We start from the raw sequence: 25,928 nt of genomic DNA, 5'->3' as shown, positions 1-25,928 counted from the left end.
CGGTCGTACTTCCTGGGCCTGGAGCTGCCCCTCTCTGGTTGGAGAAGTCCCCCTCCCACAGACTCACAGGACATGTCTGGTAGCTGGGTTTTTTGTTTTTTTGTGGATTTTTTGGGGGGGGCAGTTTTGGGATCTCGGTTTATTTCATCTCCCTAGGCCTCAGGTTCCCCATTGATGGATGAAGAGTAAACTCGCTTCACAGGGTCACCGTAAGGATTCTGGAAGAATGCCCCTGCCCCCACCCCATTCTTTCACTCTCAAAAACAACAGAAGAGCTGACTGCCTTCCGGTGATTTATAACCTTTTATTCGTGAAGGTGTCCTTAAGTACAATCGGGGTGCATATAAAACAGTGTTTAACAATCCTGCTCGTTCCCACCGGAGCAGGGTCTCCTTTTCAATTCCTGTGACTGCCGAAGGCACTTGGTCTCCGTGAACTGTGTGCGTCTGAGGTGTGGTCACCGGGAGGGGAAAGAACTCAAACAGGGGCCCACGCGACACGTGGGCAGGGGACACAGGGGGAGCGACTTGGGAGCAGGAGGCAGAGGCGGCACCCACTCTGGTGACTTCCTCCCCATGTCACAGTGACCAGGCACTGGAGTTAGATCTTCCCTAAAAACTCACAGTCGCTGCACAATTCACCGACAGGGGGCAGCGGGGGTGTGTCTGTGTCGCCTGTTGGGTTTTTTCATTTGGTACGTCACTCGAGAGTTCCATGATGCCCCGGACTCAGGACGGTGGTGTTTATAGTCATCGTGAGGGGTGTCTGTGGTGTTTGGAATCTGAGGCTGGATTTTGACAGTGCTGAGCAGAGTCCACTGGGTTCGGTTTTGTCCTGACTGCAGCGAGTCGTTCATTCGCTGGCTTTGGTTCCGTTGAAGTCTGCGTCGCGAGCGTCTGCTTCCTCGTCCGAGCCGTCCGCGTTTTCAATGACCCGACGTCCTCCAGACCTTCTAGCGGGCACGAAAGAGGTCTCGTTGCCTCGCCTGTGGGATTCGAGAAAACACGTGTTTCTTGAGTACGGAAATCTCCCCCGAGATGGGAAGAGCTTTTTCAAGGGGCCAAAAACGAACACGGACAAACTCAAGTGAGAGGCGGAGACTCTGGTTGAAGTCCAGCCCTGACCAGCCTCAAGGTACAGTTAGCATTTCATCAGCTGGCCTGGGGGAAAGGAGATATTTCAAAGCAAGATGATCTGCTTTAAAAAAAAAAAAAAAATCTGGCTCGGTCATCCGATGACCCAGAAGATTCTGGTCTGTTGGGGTCTTTAATTTAGAAAAGAAGGAAACACCGATTGGAGGCTGACACGTTCCCGTGGGCTTACTTCATACCCTGTGGGGCCAGTATAAAGGGGAGTGTGTTCTCATGCTGTACCTCCTTTTCAGAAGGTAGAAATGGGGAGGGTTGTAGGTTGTCAGTTGGCAAGGGGTGGGACCCCCTCCCTTTGCAGGGGAGAGGTCACCGCGGACGCCAGAAGGGTGCTCTCGGTTCGGGCAGCGCAGGGCCCCCTGCTTGCGTGTGGAGCAGAATTCTTGGCGTGAGTTGTCACGGGGCAGGGGTCTTATCTGATTTTCGCTCACCATGCAGGTACCAGGCCTGACCTATAGATAGGTGCTCATGGAATATGTTAGAAAAGTAAGATACACCTGTTAATCTGAGATGTGTTTTAGCGCTAGCTGGTAGGGTCCCCCATTTCTCTGTCCTTAACGGCTCCCATCTCTGGAGTGCCAGATGCCCTGAGTTACTGTCAGGGCCTGCCCGGGTCACCTGACCTAAGTCTTCGCTTAGGAGGGCAGGCAGGCAGGCAGGAGAAGACGGAGCCACCCGCATTCAACCTCCTCCTCTTGGAAGACCTGTTGGTCCTCTTCTGCGACCATAGCAAATAATCTTGTTGGGCTCTGGCTGTGTGGCCCTGTTTGACCCGAATCGGAGGACCTATCTTAACTCATTTTAGGAGGCCTGAGAGGAGTGCAGACTTTCTATAATGAAAACGACCCGCTCCACCATGCAAAAAGGCTGAGCAGAAAAGCCACAAGGGAAAGAGCTCCCCTCCGGTTATCTGTGCTTTAGTCAAAAGGGGCAACTCAGGTAAGATTGGAGGCAAAGCAAAGCCTAGGGTGTTCTGATTGCTGAGAAGGGGTGTCCCAACCGGAGCCTTTTAGGGCCTGAGAGTGGGAGAGACATGGGCTGGGAAAACCCACCCCAGTTCAGAGAATGGTACTTTGGGCGGGGGGGTGGGGGGCAGTGATCAGGAACGAATACTTCAAGTTGTAGCCACTCCAAGCTGAAGGCTCCGCCAGCCTCACGTCAGGGGGAAACTGGGAGGTGCCCAGTGCCCTTAGAACTGACTTTCCATCACACTCTCTAGAAGTGACCTTAAAAAATCCTCTTGATCACTGTGCTTTCCAAGAACCTGGGTCCCCGAGAAGGGTCTCTGAGGACAGGACAGGACAAGTAGCAGCCACCACTCACACGGGTCTCCTCTGGCACCGCCCCTCCCTGTTCAGACTTGATGGGACAGCCTGGGGCTGGGAAACCCTCTCTCTCCTCCCATTCCAGGCTCCAAGCACTCTTTACCCTTTGGGACAGTCTGTATGGGTAAGTGTGAAGAGCTGAAGTGAGAAACGGGTTCCCTTGATCTAAGAGGTAAATCATGCCCAGAGTTCCCATAACCCCCCCCCACCCACCTTGCTTAGTCTCCCGTCCTGTGAGCCTGTCTCCCAGTTCAGGTGCCCGTCTTGAAGGAATTGGTTTCAAATCCAAGGCAAAGACTGGCATTGGCTGCATCTGTCCCCCCATGAAGTAAGGGACCCCCTCTAGAGATTTTCTTAAAGGGTCTGATCCTGGAGCATTCGGCTTCTATTCATGGCCTCAGAGAACTTGTGTGAGGCCCTAGTAGCATGGCAGGAATCGACCCAAGACCGAGCATTTGTTCTGCAAGAACTTGGGTTCCCATCAACTAGTGGGTGCCATGTCCCGGCTGAGCTGGCAGGAGCACTGCTCAAAAGCTCTTCCTAAAGGTCCTGCCGATCCCTCCGTCAGCCTGTAAGTACCCGGGTAGTGGCAGCAAAGCTGGGATTCTCCAAAAGAGCAGAAGGGGGACACCAGCCAGGGCTGGCTCGGCCTCTCAGGGAAACACAGCCCCAGTTTCCTAACTTCACATGAGATAGAGCTGTGAGACGCCCAGGCATTTCGAGGCCTCTTAACTCTGTCTCGGGCAGGGCGCTGTGTTCTTCCTCAAGTCTCGGGTGTCCACTCCCTGCTCTGAGTATGTGCCCGCAAGACCTCTATGGAAAAGGCTCTGTGGCAGGACCACGCTGGGCTCCAAGGGGGCCGGCGTGCGCCCTGGTGTGCTGGAAATGAAGCTAGCAGCTGGCCGGGCCTTGCTCCAGCCCCACGCAGCCACAGCAACTGTACCAGGCGCGGTGAGAGCTCATTTCTTTTGCAGATGTGTTTGTGGAAGCCCAGCTGCGGGGGGTTGTGGGGGAATCCAGTTGTCGGGCTGGGGTTACCGTGACCCTGTGCCCTGTGAATTCGGGTTGGCGAACCAAAGCAGCCAACCTGAAGCTGTGCTCCAGGAATGGACCCGGACTGTGGAGCTGTCCTACCAGCTCAGTGTGGGGTCTTAACCAGACCAGGGAGGACAGCGCAGCCAAGTGTCCTAGCAGCGTGGGAGACACACCCTCTTAGGTAAGAACAATCCAGGTGACACACGCAGCCTCTGAACAGCAGTCAACACGTGGTGACAGGGACACGCTGGGAGCCATGGCCGATGCCAAAGCAGAGGTCGGAAAGGAAAACAGGTCAAGAGATGAAGTCTTCTTAGTTTGATCTCGGCTGTGATAAAAGGGTTTTGAACTAAGATCTCCACGCCTGCAGGTTTTACAGCAATCTCGTGGAAATCTGAGGGCGGAGGCCAGAAAAGGGGGCTACCGGGGGACAGGGCGGGTGGGGTGGCAAGAGAAAAGTGGAACCCAAGTGCCACACACATGAGCTGCGAAGCGAAAGGCATGATACCTGGTGAGTCACTGCAGAGTTTCCTGGGGGAGGGGGCCTCTGAAACAGAGAGAGAGGCCCAGGTGGTTACCATCCGCAAACGCGAGGGAGGCTGTGTGAGTGCGGGCTGAATCATTAAAGACCTTCACTTCAGCTCTTAAATGAGGCATGTAGAAGGCAACCTGGCAGTGAGGCCTGTGCTACTGAGAGCTCTTAGAGCGGCTGGTGCACCTAAGCCTTTGTAAGTTTGAGAAGCTCTTAGAGCGGCTGATGCACCTAAGCCCTTGTAGCATTTGAGAAGCTCGTGTCGGGAGCACTGGCGTCATGGCAAAGGCTGGGTACAATGCGCAGGTTCTACCAGGAGCTGAGATTTATCTGGTCGGTAGAACTATGAAACTTGCTTTGCGCTTGTCCTCGGAGAGCTGGCTAGGGCATACCCCCTCATTCAGAGCTCTAGTGCTTGCCTTCTGGTTTTACACGAGTATGAGATTCAGGAGGCAGAAAAGGCAGGCCCTGTCTTCACCCTGCCTTAGCATTTGCTCATACTAGGACTGTAAGAAACGGAGAGCTGTGCGCCCTAAGAAGGGTTGTTTGGGGGCAGAACCCACAGGGGATGTTCAGCATGTGCCAAAAGGGTCATTGGTCCCAAGAAAAGGGAGCAGCGACAGCTTAGGGTGACAGCCAGAGAGGCCGACTGCTGCCCCACCACACGGCGGGATGCGGGGGAGGGTCAGGGCCAGTCCCCAGCAGAGCAAATTCCAGAGGTCCACGTGGTGAGAGCAGCTTCTTGTGGACCATCACCCTGGGGGGTTTTCGTAAGCCTCTATTGGACCTGAGGGCTTATGTCTGCCTTCGCTCCCAGCAGTGGGACCCACAGCCCCTCACCTGGGGCAGGATCCGGGGTCTCCTTCCCGAAGCCTTCTACTCTCCCTCGCCAGCCCTTCTCTTCCCCATTCTGAAAGGGGTTTGGGCTTTCCCTCATCCATGCAGGGGTTCTCAGGGTCTGGAGTTGACATGGCAGGTGGTTTTTGTTGGTGCCTGGCCGTGACCTTGGATGACTGAGTTGCACAGAGACAAAGGTATTCCCTTTCCAGCCCATTTTAAATACATCTGATTGTATCAGAGATAGTCTTTTTGGTGCACATGTCTTCTGTCACTCTCTTGTTCACTGAAAAGTAGGCCTTTCTGATTGTAGTCATCAATTTGTAGCCACGGGGGCTAGAATTCATTATTGCTTTGTTTTCGCTGTATTTTATTGTGTTGTGACCCGTTAATGCCAGTGATGCTGGTTTAACCATACAGGGGTGGTAGATTTTATTTGCAAATAGATGTGTGTGATCAGAACAGTTAATTTTAAAGACCATGGGAAGTCAATCAAGGTACAGGTAGTACGAGGTTGTGGCGGAAGAGCCAAAGTGATAGGACAATGAGGTTGGGGAAACATCTGTGACTCAGTGATTGAAAGTTTGTGCCCAGCACTATCCCGGGCACTGGGGATGAATGAACAGACCAAACCTGACCCATGTGCCCAGGGGGTCAGAGTGAAGGCTAAAAGTGACCTAAGTAAAATAAATAGGTTACATGGGGACAGGTGGGCAAGGAGAAGGGCTGCAGGGAGTGAAGCCGGACGTTGTAGACCAGGTATCGTGGATGAGTCCGTGCCTGAAGGAAGGGAAGGAGAGATCTGGCCACACGGAGAGCTGGGGGAAAAGCATTCCAGGCAGAGGCAACCACCAGTGCAAAGGCCCTGAGGCAGCCTGTATAGACTTAGAGGTCTCATTTAGGAGGCAGTGGATGGAGATCCTTAGGGCCTCCAGGAACCAAGCATCATAAAAGATGCTGCTTTCAGTCTGCACTAGGTGAAGCTGTTGGAGAGTTCCAAGCAAAGGAGGGTTGTGACTCCCCTCGGTTTCAATAGCATCCGTCTGGCTACTGTGTTCAGAACAGACTACAAATGCAGAGCATGAACACAGGCCCATGAGGAGAGTGTGAGAATTATCCAGATGGTAGGAGAGAGTGGCTTGACCCAGGATGGCAAGAAACAGCTGCATTCTGTATCTACAGTATTTTTAAGGGAAAGTTGACCAGATTCTCTGACAGATTAGATATAAGGTATAAAGGAGAGGAAAAAGCAAAGTATGACCTCAGGTTTGTAGCCTGGGTTAATGATGGCGCTATCATTCCCGTTGCTGAGCTGGAGAAGTCTATGTGGGAAGTGGTTTGGGGGGGGGAAGGGGTTCAGTCAGGGCTCAAGGTGTGAGCTGCCCTGTGAGGCACTGGGTGGGAATGGCACACAGGTCTGGGGTTCCAGGAAGAAGTCTGGGCTGGAGGTAGAAACAAGGAGGTCACTTGCTGTGGGTAGAATTCAAAAGCCACCAGGCTGTTTGAGATCAGCCAGGGAGTGAGCAGAGAGAGCGATGAAGAGAGACCAAGATGGCAGGGCAGGCCACTGGGGCAGGCCATGGGCAAGCTGGCTTGGAGATGTACCAGCAGAAGAGGTGAGGAAAGACAGCAGGAAAAGCAGCAAGCAAACCAGCTGCGGGGAGTGTCCAGGAAGCCCCAGCTAAGGAAGGACCGGCTGCACCGGGGTCCGGTGGGGCCTGAGGACTGACCAGTAGGGTTGTGTGGTAAAGATAGAAGGGAAGTCAGGCTCAGCTCACGGAATGACTCTGTGGATGGAAAACGTTGTAAAGGAGAGAAGAGTAAGAATTTCTGGAGCAACGTCCTTGAGTGAACACGAGGAGTACGTCTACCAGAGGTATTAGCATGAGCTGGTTCTAGATGGTCCAGCCCAGAACGGGGACAGAGAAGAAATGAGCGTGTCTGTCAGGAGGTAGGTCAATGGGGGGAAACGGGCCCTTGTAAGGATGGGCCAGGAGAGTAAGTCTGGCGGGAAAGCAGATGTCCAAGGGAGAGGGAAGATGAGGGGAGCCTGAGGTCCAGGAAGCAGTGAGTGGGGTCCATTCCCCCTGGCCCTAGAGGATGCCCGGCAGGAAATGGCAGTGTGCTTGTTTGCTTTTCTCAAACCACTCTGAGCAGAAGGAAGAAAGTGTGGTTTCGTGTGCATGGTGTTTGAACAAATTAAAGGCGGCGGCCGGGAGAAGGCTCGATGCTCGATGGGCAAGTTAGAGCTAGGGCTGACCCCATGGAGGGATCGCAGAGGAGATGTGGGATCACCTGCCTGGAGGGCTGTGGGCACAGGCAGGAAGCTCGGTCCCGCCTTCAGGGAACCAGGGGAGGTGTTGAGGAGCCCTGAGGTGCAGGGGGGTGGCCTACCCGCCTTCAGGCCCAGAGGTGCGGGAGTGTGGGAGAGAACTCAGCCCCGGTTAGGGCAGAGGTTCTCAGCCAGGGACGACTACACCCCCACGGGAACTGGACAGGGTCTGGAGACATTTTGGGTTGGCAGGATCCGGGGCACGCCGCTGCCGCCGGTGGGGAGAGACCGGGCCTGCTGCTCACATCCCCCACACGCAGGCCAGCTCCTGCGATCTAGAACAATCGATCCAGCCCCGACAGCAGTGGTGCCAGAGCCCTTGGGGTAGACCAGGGAGCCGAGCAGAGTCCAGAGTCGGGAGCAGAGGTTCAGGAGAGGAGGGCTGGTGCTGATGCGGGCGACGGGGGTTAGCCGCCGCCTCCCTGAGGACTGGCGGGGAAGGGAAACAGCCGTCCCAGAGGCCGCGGGAGCATCCGCGTCCCCGGTCGGGCCTGGCGCACGCCGGAGCCCGCGGCAAGGGGCAGGACGCAGGCGGCAGGGGCGCTGCCCGCCTCACCTGAGCTTGGTCTTGAGCGCGTTCACCTCGCGGCCCATGGCCTCGTTGCTCTCCGTGGCCTCGTCCAGCTCCCGCTGCAGCTTCCTGCGGTTGGCGTTGATGCGCTGGGACTCCTCCTCCGCCTCCTCCAGCTGCCGCTTCAGTTGCTTCACCTTGGCGTTTCCTTTCTCCGCCTGCCCCGGAGAGGACGGAGGGTCAGTGCGGGGGAGGGGGCCATGGGGTCTGCGCTGGGCGGAGGGGCGCGGGGCAGGGGTACCTGCTCCTTGTACTGCTCCGCCATCTTGCGCTCGTCCTCCACCTGCAGCAGGACCTCCTTCAGCTTCTTGTCCTTCTGCTTCAGCGACTTGGCAGCCGCCTGCTTCTCCCTGCGGACGGACACGGAGGGAGTGGGGTCGGCTTCCCTGGCTGTCGGTGCGCAGCCCCGACTGGCACTGTGCGCGCCGTGAGCACCCGTCCGGAGCCCCACACTGAGGCTCCTCCCCCAGATCGGAAGAACCGGACTCGGCCACGAAAGGGAGCCTAGTTCTAAGTCGGGCTCCAACAGGGGGAACATGCTCCGTGAAGGCGACAGGTGACCAAAGGCCTCACAGCACGTAATTGCATTCATAGGAGGGGCCCAGAACAGACCACAGAAATGGGAAGTCGGTCAGTGGGTGCTGAGGGCTCAGGAACACACGGGGAGGGCGGGGAGGGAGGGTGTAGGGGTACAGGGGGTCTTATGGGGGGTACGGAAGTGTTCCCTGGTTGGCTGTGGAGAGGGGGCCCCTCTCTGCAAATAGACTCAAAGCCAGGAAGAGGAGCACTAAGGGCTGAAGTCTGCAGCATGGGAGTGACTGGGGAAGCCACGGCCAAAATGGAAAGAACGGGCAGGAGTCCCTGCCGTCTGACGGGGACCGCGGTGCTGTGACCTTCCTTTCTCGTGAGCAGCGTTCCTGCAGCTACTTGTGCTGCATGGGAGGCTGATGGGAACTTTCTGTACAGCCCTTAACCGGACGTTCTGCGAATGCAGGCCGGGGCAAGCCGGCGTGCCCCCCCGGGAAGGCAGGCTGACCTCACCAAGGAGGCCTGCTCCTTTGTGCAAGGGTCTCCTCCGGGCCAGGCCCACCTCTCCCCCGTGTGCACACACCGTTCCCCCGGCACGGCTGTGGTCTGGGTACCACAGGGATGATTTCCCAGCCACAGCTGGGGCCTGGAGAGCCTAAGCCCCCACCCCCACCCCGGTTCCCCCCTGCCGCGCGCTGGCACGCAGGCTGTCTTTGCAGCCCCGGCTCCACGTACCTGGCCTCCTGCTCGACCTGCTCCTCCAGCTGTGCGATCTTGGCCTCCAGGGCCGCAATGGTGGACTTGAACTTGGACTTGACTGCCCCCTCCATCTCCTGCAGCTTGCTCCGGAGCTCCTTGTTCTGCCGCTCCAGCTGCTGCCTTGCGCTCTCGTTCTTCTGGGCCGCGCTGCGTTCCGTGGCCAGTTCGTTGTTGAGCTGCTCAGCCTGCGGAGGATGGGGAAGGTCATGAGGTAGGGGCACAGAAGCCCGGGGTGGTCCACAGAGGTGATGAATGTCTCCTGCTGCCCCCCCAACCACCCCTCTTCTTCAGCTTCCGCATGGGTCCATGGAGCTGGAGCCCCCAGGAGCCCCCCCCCATGTCCTCTAGCCACCAGCTCCTTCCTGGGCACAGGGGGAGCGTCCCGGTGCTACAGGGTTCCCTGTTTCTAGGTCCCGTGGTGGGTCCCTACCAACCGTCCTGGAGCCTGACACTCAGTAACGTCACTGAGTGCTCAGGAGAGTAAGGCTGGGGACAGAACAAGAAGTAGACCCCCAAGGTCCCTCCTCGAGGTACACAGCATCTGGTAGAGGAAGCCAGACACACACTGGCCCACCGCGGAGACAGTGCAGGCTGGCAGGGTGCTGCGGGACCATGAGAGGAGGGAGCAGGGGTGGGGAGCAGACAGGCTGGCCCCCGGAACCCGTGTGGGCAGCGCTGGCACTGCTCCAGTGCCCTGCCCCGCGCTGGCCCCCACCTGCTGCGTGGCCTTGCGCACGCGGTCACTCATGGCCTCCATGTTGCCCTGCTCTTCCTCCAGCTCCTCCTCCAGCTGCGCGATCCGGGCCTCCAGGCGGCGCTTCTCGTCCTGAAGGGTGTTCCTGTGGGGAATGCAGCCACATCTGGGGCTCGAGCCTCCCTCTGGCTTGTAAGATTCCCTCTCCTTGAAGGAGTGATGCCTGAGGGTTGCTCTCCTTTACAACAGGAAACAGGCTCCGAGACTTACAGACCTGTGTGTCCAAAGTCCCACAGCCGGCAAGGAGGGAGCCAGGACTCCTACCCAGTTGGTATCAGCAGACCCAGGCCTGTCCCAGAGTTTCCGCGCTCTGATGCCCCCAGCCGCCCCAGCCCCGCCATGCTGCTTATTCAGAATGAATGAAACGGCCACACTCAACTGGGGGGTGAAGACCCCCGGGACAAGCTCAGCAGGGCACTGTCATTTTTAGCATTAAAATGGGTGTCCGGGAGGTGCTCCCATGAGCTGCCATTCTCTCATCATCCACGTCTAGGACCCCCTCCTCTGTACACGGCCCCATACCTTCCTGAGACGCTGCTGGCCAGCTCCTCCGCCAGTTCCTCCTTCTCCAGGTCGGCCTGTTTGCGAGCCCTCTCGGCCGCGGCTAGATCCTGGATGGTGGCGGGTGGGGAGGAAGGAAACCTGTTATCTACCACGGAAGGGCTGCACCCCAGCAGTTTCTACGGCCGCCCCTCCCTGAGCTCAGGGGAAGTGTGTCTCCACATCCCATCTTTCCCTGCCCTTACTCCGGGGTCCGGCCACATGGAATGCCGGATTAATGGGAGAAACCCATGGGGACACACACCGGCGTGCCAAGGGCTCCTACCACAACACCCCTACCCCCTCCCCCCATTCTGGGGCTCCCAGCGAGAAGGTTTTACCTCCTGCAGCTGCATGAGTTCTGCTTCTAAATTCTTTGCTTTCTTCTCATTCTCTTTGGCGGTGGCAAAGATCTCATCTCTGGAGGCTCGGGCATCTTCCAGCTCCCTCTGGAAGTCCTTCATCTGAGCCTGCATGAGTCAACAGGAAGGACAAGCCAAGAGGTCCTTACTCACCCGAGTTCCGCTGCCCAAATGAGCTTTCCCAGGCCAACCCCTAGGATTTGCCACGATTAACCACAGAGGCGTCCCCATCCTAGGAGCAATGCCTGTCATCTCACAGGACCAGGCTGCTGTTTGGAGGCCCCCCCGTTCTGGATGGGCTCAGCAAGACCTAAAATATGGCGATGGAAGGCCACGGCCACATGCCTGGTAACCGTGCCTTACCCGGGGCAGGAAAGAGCCCGCAAATGCCGAACGGTGCTGGGAAAACACCAGCTCGTAGGCACCACTTCCAGGCCGGCGTCCTGCTGCTGCTGCCTCCCCGACCTTGGGGACGCCATTCCTCCCCCCGCCCCGCCCCCGTCAGCCCGCACCCTGCGTCGGACGCATCACCCACCTGCAGTTTCCGAAGCTGCTTGATGGCTTCCTCCCTGCCCTTGATGGCGGAGTCGGCCTGCAGCTCCAGGTCTTTGAGGTCCCCTTCCAGCTTCTTCTTGGCCGCGGCTGCCAGGGCACGCTGCTTCCTCTCGTCTTCCAGTTCTGTCTCGTACTCGTGAAGCTGAGCGAGGAGGGGCGATGCGTGCCGCTGGGCTGCGCCGTCCCCCCAGCCCCGCCGCCAGCCGGCCGCCTCCCAGGCATGCACAGCCCCCTCCCAGGTGGGTCTTCCTGCCCCCAGGTTACAAGGGAGGAAAACCAGTCTCCATCGGGCCAGGAGGTGGTAAGGGGAGGAAGGAAGCTGGCTCCCCTCCCTCTCCCTGCCCTACAGACCACCTTTTCCCTGGCCTGCCCCGGATCACCTGCCGCTGGAGCTGTCTCCTCTTCTCCTCGTTCTGCTCGTCGCGGGCCTGCAGGTCCCGCTCAAACTGGCCCTTGAGGGCCTGCATGTTGACCTCGAGCCGCAGCTTGGCGTCCTCCGTGGCCTGCAGCTCGTCCTCCAGCTCCTCCAGCTGCGTCTTCATCTCCTCCATCTGGGTTTCCAGGGCCCGCTTGGACTTCTCCAGCTCGTGGACCTGTCACGCCAGAGCGGACGTCATGAAGACGGGCAGGCCGCCCGCAGGGCCAGGAAGCTCGTTCGGGTCCGAGAGAGGCGGCTTTTGTCCAGTGAGGACCAGAGCCTTCCTCTGGGAACTGTGGACTCAGAGCCACCCTCCCCAACAGCTGTTCCCAACCCACGTGTATGGGACCATCCGAGGGACTGGCTTTAGGCCGGATTATGGTTTCACATCAAAGAGGCACGGAGCCATCGCCCCCGCCCCCTGCCCACCCCCAGGACGGATGACTCGCGGGGAGGGCGACTTACGTTCTTGCCCACGTCATCCTTGGAGCTAACCAGATCTTCCATCTCGGCCTTGAGCATCTTGTTGGCCCTCTCTAGTTCCTCTTTGGCCTCCAGAGCCTCCTCGAGGGCTCGCGCCAGGGACAAGGCCTTGGTTTCCTTTTCCCTGGCTTCGGCCTCGGCTCTGTCCCTTTCATCCGCGTACTTGGAAGAGATGCTTTTCTCCTCGGCCAACAGCTACAACACAACAGAAACCCTGGCGGTGACCCCTAGGCCAACCCGAAGGCAGGCTTCATCTCATTGCAAATACAGGTGAGAAGCCTCGTGTCCTGCTGAATTTACTTGGGGGCAGGGGTAACTCATCCAGATACCTATGGAAAGAGCTAATGACAAGCCTGCTTCGGACTTCGAGGTCGACCTTATGCACAGCCAGCATCTGCTGAGTCTCTGTGCTTTGAAATCACTCATGCCGCCCATGTCGGTTACAACACACGACTGCTGGGGTCCAAGTGACATTTAATCCTGCCGGGGGCCAGTCATTTTGTTGTTTTCTGACCACTCGTCTCCGGCTCTCAAAAGTGCCCTCGGAGCCAGACTAGGGACAGTAATCTTATCTGCAGAGAGAGCAGCATATATCATACACGGAAACATCCAAAATTCAGACTTCTAGAAGTCAGCAAAGACAAGTAAGTAACAGGGACCCCCAAATAGCACTGTCAATGCAAAAACCCTACACCCAGTGTGACAGGAAAAGAAAAGATGGGGCCTTGGGCCTTCAAACCGATCATGGAACAGCAGGGTGCCAACAGTGAAGACAGGCCCACCGCACAGAGACGGAAAAGGGAAGGGCCAGCCTGTTGCCCAGAAGCCTGGTACTCTGAGCCCCGACGCCTCTGACCCAGAACCATCCCCAAAGTGATTTTTAGGATAACCCCCAGTCACTTGCAAACCAAATGATATTTGCTAAATTTGAATAACATAGTAAAAGTCGGTATTTGGGGATCTAGGCTACAGAGCTGCAGGCATCGATCAGAACTCAAAGTGTACACTTAAAATTTGTGCATTTCCGTGTAGGTAAACTTTTATCTCCCTGGAAGCAAGCTTCTATCTTGAACAAGAACTCTAGTTGATACGCAGAATACAGAGGGGGAGGTCAGTAATTTGCTTTGAAATGCATCCAAAAGGTAAGACCGCCCCCCTTGACAAGTACAGTTCATGCTTGTAAATAAACACATAATAAAGCAAGTCTGGTAAAATGTTTGCCATCGCATCTAGGTGGTGGGCACACAGGGGTTCACTGTTGCGTGATTTTAGCGTGTCTGGGTGCCTGAAATTCTGCATAATGAAATGTGAGGGGAAATTGGTTATCTAAAGGGTAGAAACATTAAATGACTTGGAATATTTAGGAGGCAACCCGCAGGTGCTTAAGTCAATAAAATGAACCTCATTGCTTATTGGGGCAAGAAACTCAGGCATCACCGGGGTCCCTGGGTGCCCTCACGGTGGGGGTACCTGGCAGTCACGTCCGGGCGCTGCTGCTCTCCCTACTCTGACCTAGGAGCCCTCGTGTTTCATGGTCACCCGAGACAAGGTGACTTTCCATTGCCACCAGCCAAGCAAGGATGAGTTGCAGAGACACAGCAACCCCACCAGCAGCCTCGGAGCCCCACCTGCCCCGGCCCGTGTCCGCACACAGAGTGGACCACCCTCCAGCCCCTACCTGATCGAACTTCTTCTGCTTCTTTTCCAGGTTGGACACCAGTTGCCGCTGGTTGTCCAAATCGACGACCAGGTCGTCCAGCTCCTGCTGAAGCCTGTTCTTGGTCTTATCCAGTTTGTCATAAGCAGCTGCCTTCTCTTCGAACTGCTGGGTGAGGCCTTCGATTTCCTTCTGGAACTTCTTCTTGCCCTCTTCCAAGGCTTCCACGGTGCTGGCAAAGTCCTGCAGCTTCTTCTTCGAATCGGAGAGCTAAAATGGCAGTGTCCAAGGTCCAATAAGGGGAGAGGGCCTTTGGGTGATTCCCGTCCCTGACCCCACCCTGGGGAAGAGACAACCTTCGCTGCACTGCAGAAATTCAACAGCAGGGGGAGCCAGTGAGCCAAGTGAAATGGCTCCGAGGCTCCACCACCACAGCCCATCCGAGCTCCTGCTCTCCCCGCAAGGCTGTCCTGGAACAGCAAGGACGCACACACAGCCAGCACCTGGATGTTCAGAGTCGAGATGTGACGCTCCAGGTTCTGCTTGGCCTCCATCTCCTCGTCCAGCTGGTCCTGCAGGCTGTTCCTCTCGTCCTCCAGCTGCCGCAGCTTGGTGGACACGTTGAGCTTCTGCCGGGTTTCTTCTTGAAGCAGCTCCTACGGAAGGATGCACGGAAGTCCCAGGGACCCACGCCCGGAAGTTCATGCCCCAGGGTCCCTCCGGAGGATGTGGCCGAATACCCACCTGGGTGTCCTGGAGCTGGGACCCAAGGGACGCCACGTCCTTGGCCAGTTTTATGGCCTTCCCCTCAGCCTCGTTGAGCATCCCTGTGACGCTCTCCACTTCATTCTGAGGACACCAAGAGACTTTGGTTAGAACTTCCAGAACAGGGTCCTTGTTAAGAGAAGCCCTCTCTAGTCGCACAGTGGTTCCTGTGGGATCTGCCAATTGAGACACACCCAGGAGCTATGGGCCTGATCACACTAGCTCTGCGGCTCCCAAAGGAAATGTATCACCTCCAAGCTGGGATGCCTGGTTCTAAGAACCTCTTAGAGCGCCCAACTGTATTGACTGGGCCCAAATCCCACTAAATAGATCCCAGATCCTTCCCAAGGTTGGGGGAAAATGAAACAGGTTTGAGAATCCCCACACAGAGCTCTTCTGGACTCGCCCGCCCCCTAATGCTGGGGAAGAGCATACAGAGGGCATGTCCACTTCCAAGGGCCATTTTCCACCGCCCTCTTCCTCATGGGCCCTTAGGGCTAAAGCCAGAGATGCGGGGAACAGGTCTTTTTGCAAGTGTCAGTCCACCGTCCATTCTCTTCCCACTTACGAGGATGTAAGTGATTCTGACTCTCCTCCTCTAGCACATTGCTTCTGTTGGGAGAGCAGAACCTTTGCTCTCCCCTGCACGCAGGAAAAAATCCCATTTAATGCTTCCCCTGCCCTCTTATCCCAAGCTGTAAGCACATTAAATAATTATCAAAGGTCTGCCTGTCTCCCAGAACTGGAAATCGGGCCAAATGTCTAGTCAAAGCTAAGTAAGACCAAAGACAGACAGACTTAATCTTTGCTCAACTTGAAGCCCATTTATGGCTTCTTGTCACTCGGAGTAAAGACATGCACGTAGAATGGGGCCTTGAAGGCCCTGTGCCATTCAGCCATGACCTACCTCTCTAGTCCCACTTTGCAGCACGTTTTGCCTTCCAGCTCAGCAATCTAGCTCTACTTCTTTGATCTTTTCTAATTTCCCCCACCTACCACTGGGCCCTTGCACATGCTGCTCCCTCTGTCTCCCAGCCTTCTTATCCCAGACTATACTTCCGCCTTATGGAAGCCTTTCTCGACTCCTCCTCCTGCAGGCCAAGCCCTTTGTTAATTTATACTTACTGCATCATTTGACCTTCATTCATGGGATTAGAAATGCCTCTCCCTCTAGTGGGGCAAGCGCTGTCTCTCTCTTGCTCCCTGTAGCTCAGCCTTAAATATGGCGCCCAGCCTACAGCAAATACTCAAATACTTGCTGAATGAGACGAAGGTTTCTAAAGATGGAATGGAAGAGGGAGGCCATCTCCTCTCCTCGAGGAATGCAACAGGAGGAAACCAAATTGCTTTGTAGCAAGTGAGACTTCAGTTAGCTGAGAGGAGCTTCATGGCCGCAGAGCTGGGACCAAGGGATGCTTGCCGCCTTACCTGCAGCTTGTGGACCTTGTCGTTGAGCTCGGCCCGGGCCCGCTCCCCATCGCTGCACTTGGACTGCAGTTCCTGCAGCTGAACCTCCAGCTTCTTCTTCTTGTGCTCCACCTCCTGCTTGGCCTGGTTCAGGACCCGCAGTTCCCCGGCCAGGTCAGCGTTCTCCTTCTCCAGCGTCTGCTTGTTCTTGTCTAGATTGGCCTTGGCCTGGCCAAGTCAACAGAGGAGAGGGAACGCATTACAGCTCTGGCCAGGAAGGCACTTTAAGATGGGACCCTCCATCCCTTGGGGCATCTTCCGCTTTCCCTTTCTGTCCAGTGAGTCGGGAAGGTTCCAGGCACCTGTGCTTGTCGACACGGGGATGGGCGGTGGGGAGGGCACACCCGTGACAGTAAGACTGTATTTTCTTTTTCTGAATCACAAAGTTTGCAAATGTCTCCCGGGCTACATCCAACCTGTTGTCATTGTCCTAGTTGACCTATTCTTTGCCGCCAACCCCTTAATAACATGATGTCATGTAAAGATCTGGATTCCAGGGGTACCTGGGTGACTCTGTCTTTAAGCATCTGCCTTCAGCTCAGGTCATAATGCCGGGGTCTTTGGATCGAGCCCCACATCAGGCTCCCTGCTCGACGGGAAGCCTGCTTCTCCCTCTCCCATGCCCCCTGCTTGTGTTCCCTCTCTGTCAAACAAAGTATTTTTTAAAAAATTAAAATCGGATTCCAACTTCTTTACAAAAAATTCTAGTGCTCTCTATCATGACAGGTGCTGGTTATATGAATGTATACCGTTAAAATTGGTGGGTTTTACTGCATAGACCGGAGGAATTCTGACTTTTGAAAAACAAGACAAACATCATACTCAGTGAGAAAAACAGGGCTTTTCCCCTAGGAGCACGAACAAGGTAAGGACGTCCACGCTCATCACTTCTGTTCAAATAGTACCAGAAGGGGAAATGCACGTCGTAGTTACAATTAGCAAAATCTTATTTGTCCAACACGCATAAAGACTTGACAGAAGGTCAAAGGTTAGTATTCAGATCTCACTTGACAAGACACGAACAAGTGTCCTTTTATTCATTTGCGGGGGGCTCAGTCTCACACCCCATTTCTCAGAGTGTCCTAAGGCCACCTGTGTACGGGCAGATGATGGGGCCAGGAGATCTGCTCATGATCAAGGCTGCAGAGGACGTGAATTAGTGTTTGTAAAACCATGGGACCATCTAGCTCACAACCTGTACTGCCTAGGGAGCTAGAACCATTATTTTCACGGGCAGGACCTCTGCAGATTCTGATAGAAGCAGGAGTGACCCAGCTCCCAGGAAGGTGTCAGTAAACCACCCCCTGAAGAATAGTCCTCTGGGCTGGTAACAGAAACGGGTGCCAACTCCAGCAAGGGTTAGGTAATGTGCCCCCACTTAGTCGAGCTGGGGGGATACCTAGATAGTGCAGGGATACAGGGCAGCCATAGGGCTGTGGGTGAGAGACAGAAATCCGATCCAGACGGAAACAATCTGGATGTCACAAGCGAGAAAGCTCACCCCTGAATGAAACAGGGAAATTCTCCCAAGGGAGAGGAAGTTCTCAGTACACTGCATTCAGAGGATTTCGCTGCCCCGTGTGCCCTACACCCCAAAGAGCTAACCACGGGGGGCGGGGAACATTAGATCTAGTCATTCTCAAACTCTGCCAATCTGCAGAGAAATTACAGGATGGCCTCTGTCTCAAGTTCCCCTCCCAGAAGTGTTGCTAAATAGTTGCTTATCAGGGCAGAGTGGGGGCTGCTGTGGATTTTAGACCCTGCCCTGGGGAAGGTGTGAGGCAGGTCTGCAGACCAGACCACCCACCCGGGTTCAAATCACAGCTCGATCAATGGCCGTGTGACCTTGGGTAAGTCTCTTCACCTCCAGGCTCTCTCTTCCTTCATGTGTCAAGCTCAGCAGTAGCTACGTCATAGCTGGTTGTGAGGATTAACTGGCACGTATACAGTGGGTGCTTAATAAATGCTCTCACGACCCATCATTACAGTCTCGTAGGGCTGGCTCTTTCTCAGCCCCGACCTCGATCTGTGGTTATGGGGAGCTGTCGGTGCACCACGCTTGCGAAATGACCATGACGTACCCTCTTGAACTGCTCCAGCTGCTCCGTGAGCTCCTCTACGGCCTGTGTGTGCTTCTGCCTCATCTCCTGGACCTGGGCCTCGTGGGACCGTGTCTCGTCGTCTAGGGCCTTCTTGAGTACCGTCACCTCCTGCTCCCTTTTGGCCCTGGGCAAGAAGAACACAGAGGCTGGCTGTTGGGTGGAGACAGGGCTTTGCCTCAGACAGCGCCATGGAAAGAGACGAGAGCTCTCCTGGGACCCAGAGCTGAGGTCTCCATCACCGGCCCCTCCTTGGCTGTGTGACCTCAGGGGAGTCACCCAACCTCTCTGGACCTAGCATTTCCTCAGCTGCAAAAGGGGGGAGCATGGTGACTGCCCAGAAACTCTTCAAGGCCAGCAAATAAATAAACAAAAATACTCAGGAATGTGTTGAAAGAACATCTGTAAATTGCAAAATGTTCCTCAAATATTATTAGCTCTTATTTCTTGAGCACTTAGTATGTGCCAGGCCCCAACCTCAGTTCTTTCTATACGTGACCTCATATAACCTTCAGAGTGACCCTCAGAAGCAGGTATATCCTTCCAACTTACAGATGAGAAAGCTAAGGCTGAGAGAGGGTAAGCAGTGGGCGCTTGTTGACAGAGCCAGAATCTGGTCTGGCTCTGAGCCAATGCATTTAAAATACCGTACCAGGCTTTTCTGGATCATGGGCCTTGTTGGGAGGGGAACACTGGGCTGGCTTCTCCACAGAGGTAAGGGGTGTGGCACAAAACCCCCAAGTGTGGGTAATCAGTCTCAGTGTTAGCATAGCACCTGACATGGACACAATCAAAAGCGTTTGCATGTTTGTTGAATGAATAAACGACCTACTTTCTTTAAGGTCAGCATTCCTTATCTAGCAGGTAAAGTGTTTTTTGGGGGGGTTTGTTGTTCTGTATGTTTGTTTTGGGGTATTTTTTTGTTGCTGGTATCTGTGATCTTCTAGCACATCTTAAGGACCCCACCAACAAGTGTTATTTTAAAACATGTATCACAAAACATAGACACATGCTCTCGGGGACTGGAATCTAGAGAATTACTGACACATGTAGACACCCACATAAAAAGAAAGGGGCACCTGAGTGGCTCAGTGGGTTAAGCCTCTGCCTTTGGCTTGGGTCATGATCTCAGGGTCCTGGGATCGAGCCCCGCATCGGGCTCTCTGCTCAGCAGGGAGCCTGCTTCCCCCTCCCTCTCTCTGCCTGCCTCTCTGCCTGCTTGTGATCTTTCTGTCAAATTAAAAAAAAAAAAGGCAAGAAGGAATACCCAAAAAACATGGACTGTGTTAGGACTAAGACTGATGTTTTTCGTATCTACGTTTCTAGAGCTTTCAAATCATTTTCGATTCAAGTAAGTCTGACTACTGTGATGCCCAATAAGATGAGAAAGGATCGCATCTCTATTACAGACAGTAACTGTAGGGCCTGAGGACCTCAGGGTTCAGGATGTGCCTGGCGGCTGCCCATCACCCCCCACCCCGACCCTGGCCACCCCATCTGTGCAGCGGAGTGGCGGGAGCCGCTGGGGTCCGCAGGCTGGGCACCCACCTGAGCTCCTGCTGGGTGGCCGTGCTGTCTAGGGTGTCCTCCAGCTCCGTCTTCAGCGCCTCCAGCTCCTCCCCCAGGTCCCGCTTCTGCTTCTCGGCCTTGTTCCTCGCGGCCCGTTCCGAGTCCAGGTCCTCCTGGAGGTCCGAGATGTGACCCTCCAGCTCCCGGATCTTCTTCAGAGCATTGTTCTTCTGAGCGATTTCGTCGTCGAGCCTGCCGGGGACAGATCACCAGAATGATGACCCCGGGCTCTCTGGCCCCTGCGATCTCCCGACGTCACCGAAAATGATTTCCTGGAATGAGATACTCATGTTCCACGGACATTAAACCAGGTTCCGGCCACGTCCCGGGGACACGGTGGACCCCTTCTCTCTAGGTGGGACTGCTTGTGGGTTAGGACAGATCTGATGTCAAAAAACAGATTTTGGGGTGCCAGGTGGCTCAGTGGGTTAAAGCCTGTGCCTTCAGCTCAAGTCATGGTCCCAGGGTCCTGGGATGGAGCCCAGCATCAGGCTCTCTGCTCAGCGGGGAGCCTGTTCCCCCCTCTCCCTCTGCCTGCCTCTCTGCCTCTCTCTCTGTCAAATAAATAAATAAAATCTTAAAAAAAAAAAAAACATTTTGGTGAGAGTGTGTGCACGTATGGGTGTGTGCATGTGAGAGAGAGAGAGAGAGAAAGAGGGAAAGCAGAGCCTGCTCCCGGACTAGCCAGGTGCCTTGTTCACACCAGGAGCTTAATAGACGCTTATGAACACTGGACAGTCATTTCTCCTGAGCAACTACTTGTTTTTCTTTCTTCTTTTGGTTCAAATGGTTCAAAAGTGTCTTCACCATGCAAAGTGCTTGGTGAGATGTTAAAAGCCATGCAGCAACCATGGGTCAAGTTGGGATGCGAGAAGCGTGGTCTGAATGGCCTGGAGACCATTAGGACCTGCATGGAAAGCAGCTCCCCCATGACGCATGGTGGGGCTGGCCTCCTGCTGTGATGGAAGGAAAGGGAACAGCATGAAAGAGGGCCCAGAGGCAAGATTCCTCAGGGCAAGGGGAGGTGAGCACCTTGATCCTACTGAGCTTGGGAACAGGAAGCAGTGAGAGAGAAGGCTAAGTGGTCGGGTAAGGGTCAAGTTCACAACCCAGAGGATGCTTCTGGTCCATTGCCCTAGCGCTGTCCAGCAGCACACACTGGGAGCAAAAGAGCTGGCCATGGGACCAGTCAGGAAGTGTTGGGGCTCAGATCCCAGGCCTGGCTTTCTGCTCAGTGACACGGAGATCGCAGCAGCGTCCCTAGCCTGGTGTGTGCGTGAAGATACTGCCTGGAAAGAGCTTGGCACACAGTGAGCAGGAAAATCCCTGTTAGTCGTCGCTGCAGGATTCCCAGGGTGAGGCTGTCAGCTGGAACCCAGCCGGGCAGACAGGGAATGGGACAGGGACACGTTTCTAAGGACCGGCAGAATCTGAGGCCGGCCGCGGTCTGGGCGTGGGAGGAGCAAAGAGGGGACAAAACGACCCTCAGGAGGAGGGGCAGGGGTCATCCCAGCCTCAGGCATGCGGTGCCTGAGACTCCAGTGGAACGGGCTCCGTGGGCCACTGGACATGAGAATGGCCGGGACTTCCGAGAGGCAGACGTGGCGGGAGGAGCGGAGATGCAGGAGAGGATGAGTTTGGAGGGAAGAGAAGAAAATCAGTGGCATGGTTCTGGAGGTGCAGGCAGGACAGGGGAGGCCCCCAGCAGCATGGAGGCCTGCCTGGAGGAGGAGGAAGACGGGGCCCACGGCGGTGTGGCGGGAGCCCGCTGGGCACACGGACCCCCCGGGACCACAAGACGCACCCCACCAGCCTCGCTACCTGCTCAGGGCGGCCTGCAGCTCCTCCTCCTTCTTGGCCAGCTGCACCTTGAGCTCTGCGATCTGCGCCTGGAGGTCGGCGATCTGCTCGTGGAAGTCACTGGCCTCCCCCTCCAGCTTCCGCTTCAGCTTCTCCAGCTCCTGCCGGTTCTTCTCCTCTTTCTTCAGCCGCACTACGACAAAGCCAGGCGTTCTCAGCAGGTGCCAGCTATCAGAAAGGCACCCAGAGGACAAGCCTCTCTGCTCTGGCACCGCACGGACACACACATGAACACACACACACACACACACACACATGGCCCCACAGGTGACTGGCCTGGCCTGGCCCAGACCATGATCTTGCGGGAGGAAAGTCAATGCGGCTCCTTTATTGCTACTAGTGTGTCCGCTGCAAGGGGCCTCGCTCAGGTTTACTCTCAGATTGTATTTTTTAATTGAATTAATTTGTTTATGTGAAAAAGAGAGAGCACGAGTGGGAGGAAAAGCGGAGGAAAAAAGTCAAGCAGACTCCCTGCTGAGCAGAGAGCCCGATGTGGGGCTCATTTCCAGGACCCTGAGATCATGACCTGAGCTGAAGGGAGACGCTTAACCCACTGAGCCACCCAGGCGCCCCAGCTCTCCGATTTTAAAACACCCATTTGAAACCCCCTTTGAGGTACGAGGTTTACCTTCCAGTTCTGAAATCATAGATTCATGCTTGTTTTTTAGCTTGGTAAGATTCTTGGCCTTTTCTTCCTCTTCTGCAAGATTCGTTGTTAAGTCACTAATCCTTTCTTCAAGGAGTTTTCGCTCCTTGGAGGGGGGAAGGAAAAAAAATATCAATTGCTTTCTTTTCCCTTTTCCAGGATCTACATTTCATTTTTAGTCACTTCCAGAAAAACCGGTGGAAAGAAAACCCAGATGAACACACAATACAACCTCTAGCTTTAAAATGATTTTAAAAAAAAAAAAAAAAAAAGCTTCTTAACAATCATTCCCTAAAACCCAGGTACTTCATACCTCATGTGACCTCTGACCCCCACACTTCATGGTCCAGGCAATCGAACCCTCATTCCTTCCTCCCACATGCCAGCTCTTTCCTTGCCACAGGGCCTTTGCACAGATAGGACCATCTCCTGAGTGGCTTCTCCACTCCCCTTCCAACTGCTCTTCATTCTTCAGATTTTCTCTTAAATGTCACTTCCTCCAGGAAGCCTTCCCTGAATGCCTTCCTTCTATCCCCTGATGTTCTATTTTTATAATATTGTGAACACCCTCTTCAGAACCCTGACTGTGAGGGTCACTAATGGTTAGGTATGAGCCTTACCAGGCCAGGGCCCCCCTTGTCATGCAGGCCTTGTACCCCAAACAGAGCCTGACTCAACACAGGGGCCCAGCTGACATCGAGCTCAAAGACCTCAAGGGAGTCTGAACTCAGTGGAGCTGCCTAGTGGTTCCCGATCTGGGTGACCTACTCATTCCAGGTGACATGGGGACTTTTCCAGTTTGGGCACTGAAAGTCCCACATCCCAGAAAGCCCTCAGTCCCAGGCAAACCACGCCTGCGGGTCACCCTATCACTGACCAGAAGCGGCCCGTGAGAATGCAGGAAAGGCCCCCGAGTCTCAGGCACATGCGGCTGCCTTTACACAACTCAGGGCACCCACTGGCATGGATTTTCTGAGACCTGATCCGTGGCAAGCCCTGGTCCTGGAGGGACCGCCAGGGACCCCATCCATGGGGTCTACCTGTCTCTAGAAGGCAGTCAGGAGGCTGCCTTCCGCACCATGCATTTGGCCAGAAAGAGGAAGCATCTGCAGTGCTTAGCCCCGGGGAGCCTGCCGAGTTAACGCAGATGTTGGTCCCACTCACTCACTTTTGACAGCTTATTGTTCTGATCGTCCATGACCAGAATATCGTCCTCCAGTTTCTTGATCTTGGCCTCGGCCGTGACCTTCTCCAGCTGTAGCTTCTGCCTCGCGGCTTCCTCTTCCTCCAGCTGTTCTTCCAGGTCCTTTGTGGGAGAGGGAACGGAATCACAAACCTCGCTCCCAAGGGGGTCCCTCTCTCGCAGCTTGGGGGCTGAGCCACACGGAGCCCGGGTCTCATGCCCCCCCGGCCCCGGCGCTGCGGTCTCCTTTTACTGGAAATAAAAGGTTTGGGAAACCACTGGCTTCTTGAGCCTCAGTCTTCCCATCTGTCAAATGGGGATAGTAAATTCTCTGTGGTTTCAAAATGTGTCTGCAAACCCTCATACTCTTCCCTTCGAGAGGTGCAGCCCAATTCCTCTCCCCATCAGCGTGGGCTGGATTTAGGAGGAAGTGATTAGGTATAATGCCCAAGGCCAGGCTGTAAGAGGCATTGTGGCCTCCTCTCTCTTCCTTCTCTTGATTTGCCCTTCCTGGGGGAAGCCAGCGAGGCCATGTAGCCCTAAGGAGAAGCTCCCCGCCCTCCCAGTGAGGAGATGAGGCCTCCGGACTCCAACCACGGGAGCTAGCCACGTGGACGTGGGTCCTCCAACCCTGGGCTCCCATTCCGACTGCAACCGCAGGATACAGTCTCACGCAGAACCTCCCGCCGAGCCACTCTCAGATTCCTGACCCTGTGACCCAACGGTGTGTCCTTCTACGCTGCTAAGTTCTGGGGCCTTTTGTCCTACAACAACAGCTAACTAATGCGAATGTCCCTCACACGGGGCTGTGAGGGGAAAAGGTGTTTGCACGCGTTGGGTAGAGCCGGAGAATGGGGCGGGCTCTCCGGGAGACCGGGACGGGCCGATCCCCTCCAAGACTTAGTCCCCAGCGGGGACATACATGACCACACGCCCCTCGCAGGCTTGCAGCGAGGCTCCAACGATAAGGCAAGCAGCCCCTGCAGGGCCTCACCAGCATCTGCTGAGCCATCTTCTTCTTCTCGGCCTGCAGCTGCTGGCCCCGGTCTTCCTCCTCCTCCAGGCGGGCCTCCATCTCATGCAGGATCTCCTCCAGCTCCTGCTTCTTCGCCGCCAGCCGGACCCGCATCTCCTCGGCCTCAGCATACAGCTCGGTCTCCGCCTGCAGCTGCTCCTGGAGCAGGTTCTTCTCCTCGGCCAGCTGCAGGCAGGGAGCAGGGGGGTGGCCGGTGAGCCCCGCGGGGGCACGGCTGCCCTCCCTCCGCAGCCCCTGCCGGGCTCTGGGCCGCTACCTGGGAGTGCTTCTGCTCCAGCTCCTTGAGCTCGCTCTCGGCCTTCTGCTGCCGCTCCTTGGTCTTCTGCAGCTCATCCTCCTTGGCTTGCATCTCCTCCTCCTGCCGAGTCACCTGGAGCAGCGGCTTCACCTGCGCGCACACCGCCAGCCGTCACGGGCGTCCATGGCCCGAGGAAGCTAAAAGCTCTCCTGGTACCTCGGATCCGCGGTTCTCAACCAGGGACCGGTTTATGCTGTCCCGCACCCCCGAGGGGATGCCTGGGGATTGCCGGGGACAGTTTGGGTTGTTCCAGTCTGGGCAGGGGATGCCACCAACACCTAGTGGGTATGAGCTGGGGGTGCCGCTGCAGATTCTAGAAAGCACGGGACAGCCACCCCGCGACACAACCTTTCCATCCAACACTCTGATAGCACTGAAGTTCAGAAATCATCAATGAAAGCGACCGGGAAAAAATGTGCACAGTGTAAAGGAAAAAGTCTCCCCTTCTCCCACTTTGTCCGTTCCCAGAGAGAGAATTACCACTGACCAACCGGTTTATATCATCCTGTAAGGACCTATTTTACTGTCCCTGCTCCCCTCCCCCAGGGGACTTAAAAACAAGTCCCAGAAACCAGCTCCAGGTGTGGAAGCCAAGAAAAACAAGGCTGTACCCACCTCGAGTCTAGCCCTGACGTAAGTACAGCCATCTTGGCAAAGCAAAAGCTGGCACCTTGCACTGTAAGAGTGGGTTAGCATCAGAATGGCCATCCTGAAGGCCGGGAAGCCTTGTTAGGGCACGGCTAACTTGAGATAAGAGAAAGTAGCTAAAACCTGGAAAAACAACTTAATCATAGACCATCAGGGAGATTCTGTGGTGGCGCCACAGGGACCAAATGTTAAAGAAAACAAATAGTTAACTTGCAGAGATCACAATCCTGCAGGACAGGAGTCTCCCTTGGTTTGCAAATGTCCTGGTGATTTACAACAAATAGGGCCATCTCTTCAATGGCCCCATTTCCAGAGACAAAGGGCTCAGTTCCTCAAGGCCTAAGGTCGCACCATGAAACTGAAGGAGGCTGAAGCAGAAGAAAATGTAAATAAAGTTACATTTCTTCTAAACCTAGATCTCACTTAACCGCCAGGATGGCTCTAGGGTGACGCCGGGGTGGCAAAAGGTTAAACATAGTTAAACTGTCAAAGTGGGGTGCAAGATATGTATGTAGCCACGG

General features: G+C 55.4%; 1 protein-coding gene across 4 annotated transcripts in view; it reads right to left on the bottom strand.

Annotated features, from left to right (window-relative positions):
* Positions 1–290: 290 nt before the first annotated feature.
* The window catches only part of MYH11 (myosin heavy chain 11), a 111,058-nt gene continuing 85,420 nt past the window's right edge, over positions 291–25,928 (bottom strand). For 2 of the 4 annotated variants that reach the window (XM_045072133.1, XM_045072134.1), the window contains 22 exons: positions 24,718–24,849; positions 24,420–24,626; positions 23,411–23,548; positions 22,225–22,348; positions 21,558–21,729; positions 19,716–19,928; positions 18,150–18,294; positions 16,030–16,236; positions 14,581–14,685; positions 14,340–14,492; positions 13,858–14,106; positions 12,162–12,374; positions 11,659–11,871; positions 11,259–11,420; positions 10,703–10,831; positions 10,344–10,432; positions 9,783–9,906; positions 9,044–9,252; positions 8,022–8,130; positions 7,766–7,938; positions 4,017–4,055; positions 850–985 (listed from right to left, as the gene is read on the bottom strand). In XM_045072133.1, coding sequence (XP_044928068.1) covers positions 4,025–4,055; positions 7,766–7,938; positions 8,022–8,130; positions 9,044–9,252; positions 9,783–9,906; positions 10,344–10,432; positions 10,703–10,831; positions 11,259–11,420; positions 11,659–11,871; positions 12,162–12,374; positions 13,858–14,106; positions 14,340–14,492; positions 14,581–14,685; positions 16,030–16,236; positions 18,150–18,294; positions 19,716–19,928; positions 21,558–21,729; positions 22,225–22,348; positions 23,411–23,548; positions 24,420–24,626; positions 24,718–24,849 — 3,297 coding nt within the window. In that variant the 3' untranslated portion in view covers positions 850–985; positions 4,017–4,024. Of the gene's footprint in view, positions 986–4,016; positions 4,056–7,765; positions 7,939–8,021; positions 8,131–9,043; positions 9,253–9,782; positions 9,907–10,343; positions 10,433–10,702; positions 10,832–11,258; positions 11,421–11,658; positions 11,872–12,161; positions 12,375–13,857; positions 14,107–14,339; positions 14,493–14,580; positions 14,686–16,029; positions 16,237–18,149; positions 18,295–19,715; positions 19,929–21,557; positions 21,730–22,224; positions 22,349–23,410; positions 23,549–24,419; positions 24,627–24,717; positions 24,850–25,928 lie in introns of all 4 variants that reach the window. The other 2 variants (XM_045072131.1, XM_045072132.1) reach the window with 1 other exon arrangement.

Source organism: Mustela putorius, unplaced genomic scaffold, assembly GCF_011764305.1.
Source record: "Mustela putorius furo isolate JIRA1106 unplaced genomic scaffold, ASM1176430v1.1 tig00004007_pilon_pilon_pilon, whole genome shotgun sequence".
Lineage (NCBI taxonomy): Eukaryota > Metazoa > Chordata > Mammalia > Carnivora > Mustelidae > Mustela > Mustela putorius.
Note: the sequence above shows the minus strand (reverse complement) of the source record. Positions and strands in the feature narration are given on the sequence as shown.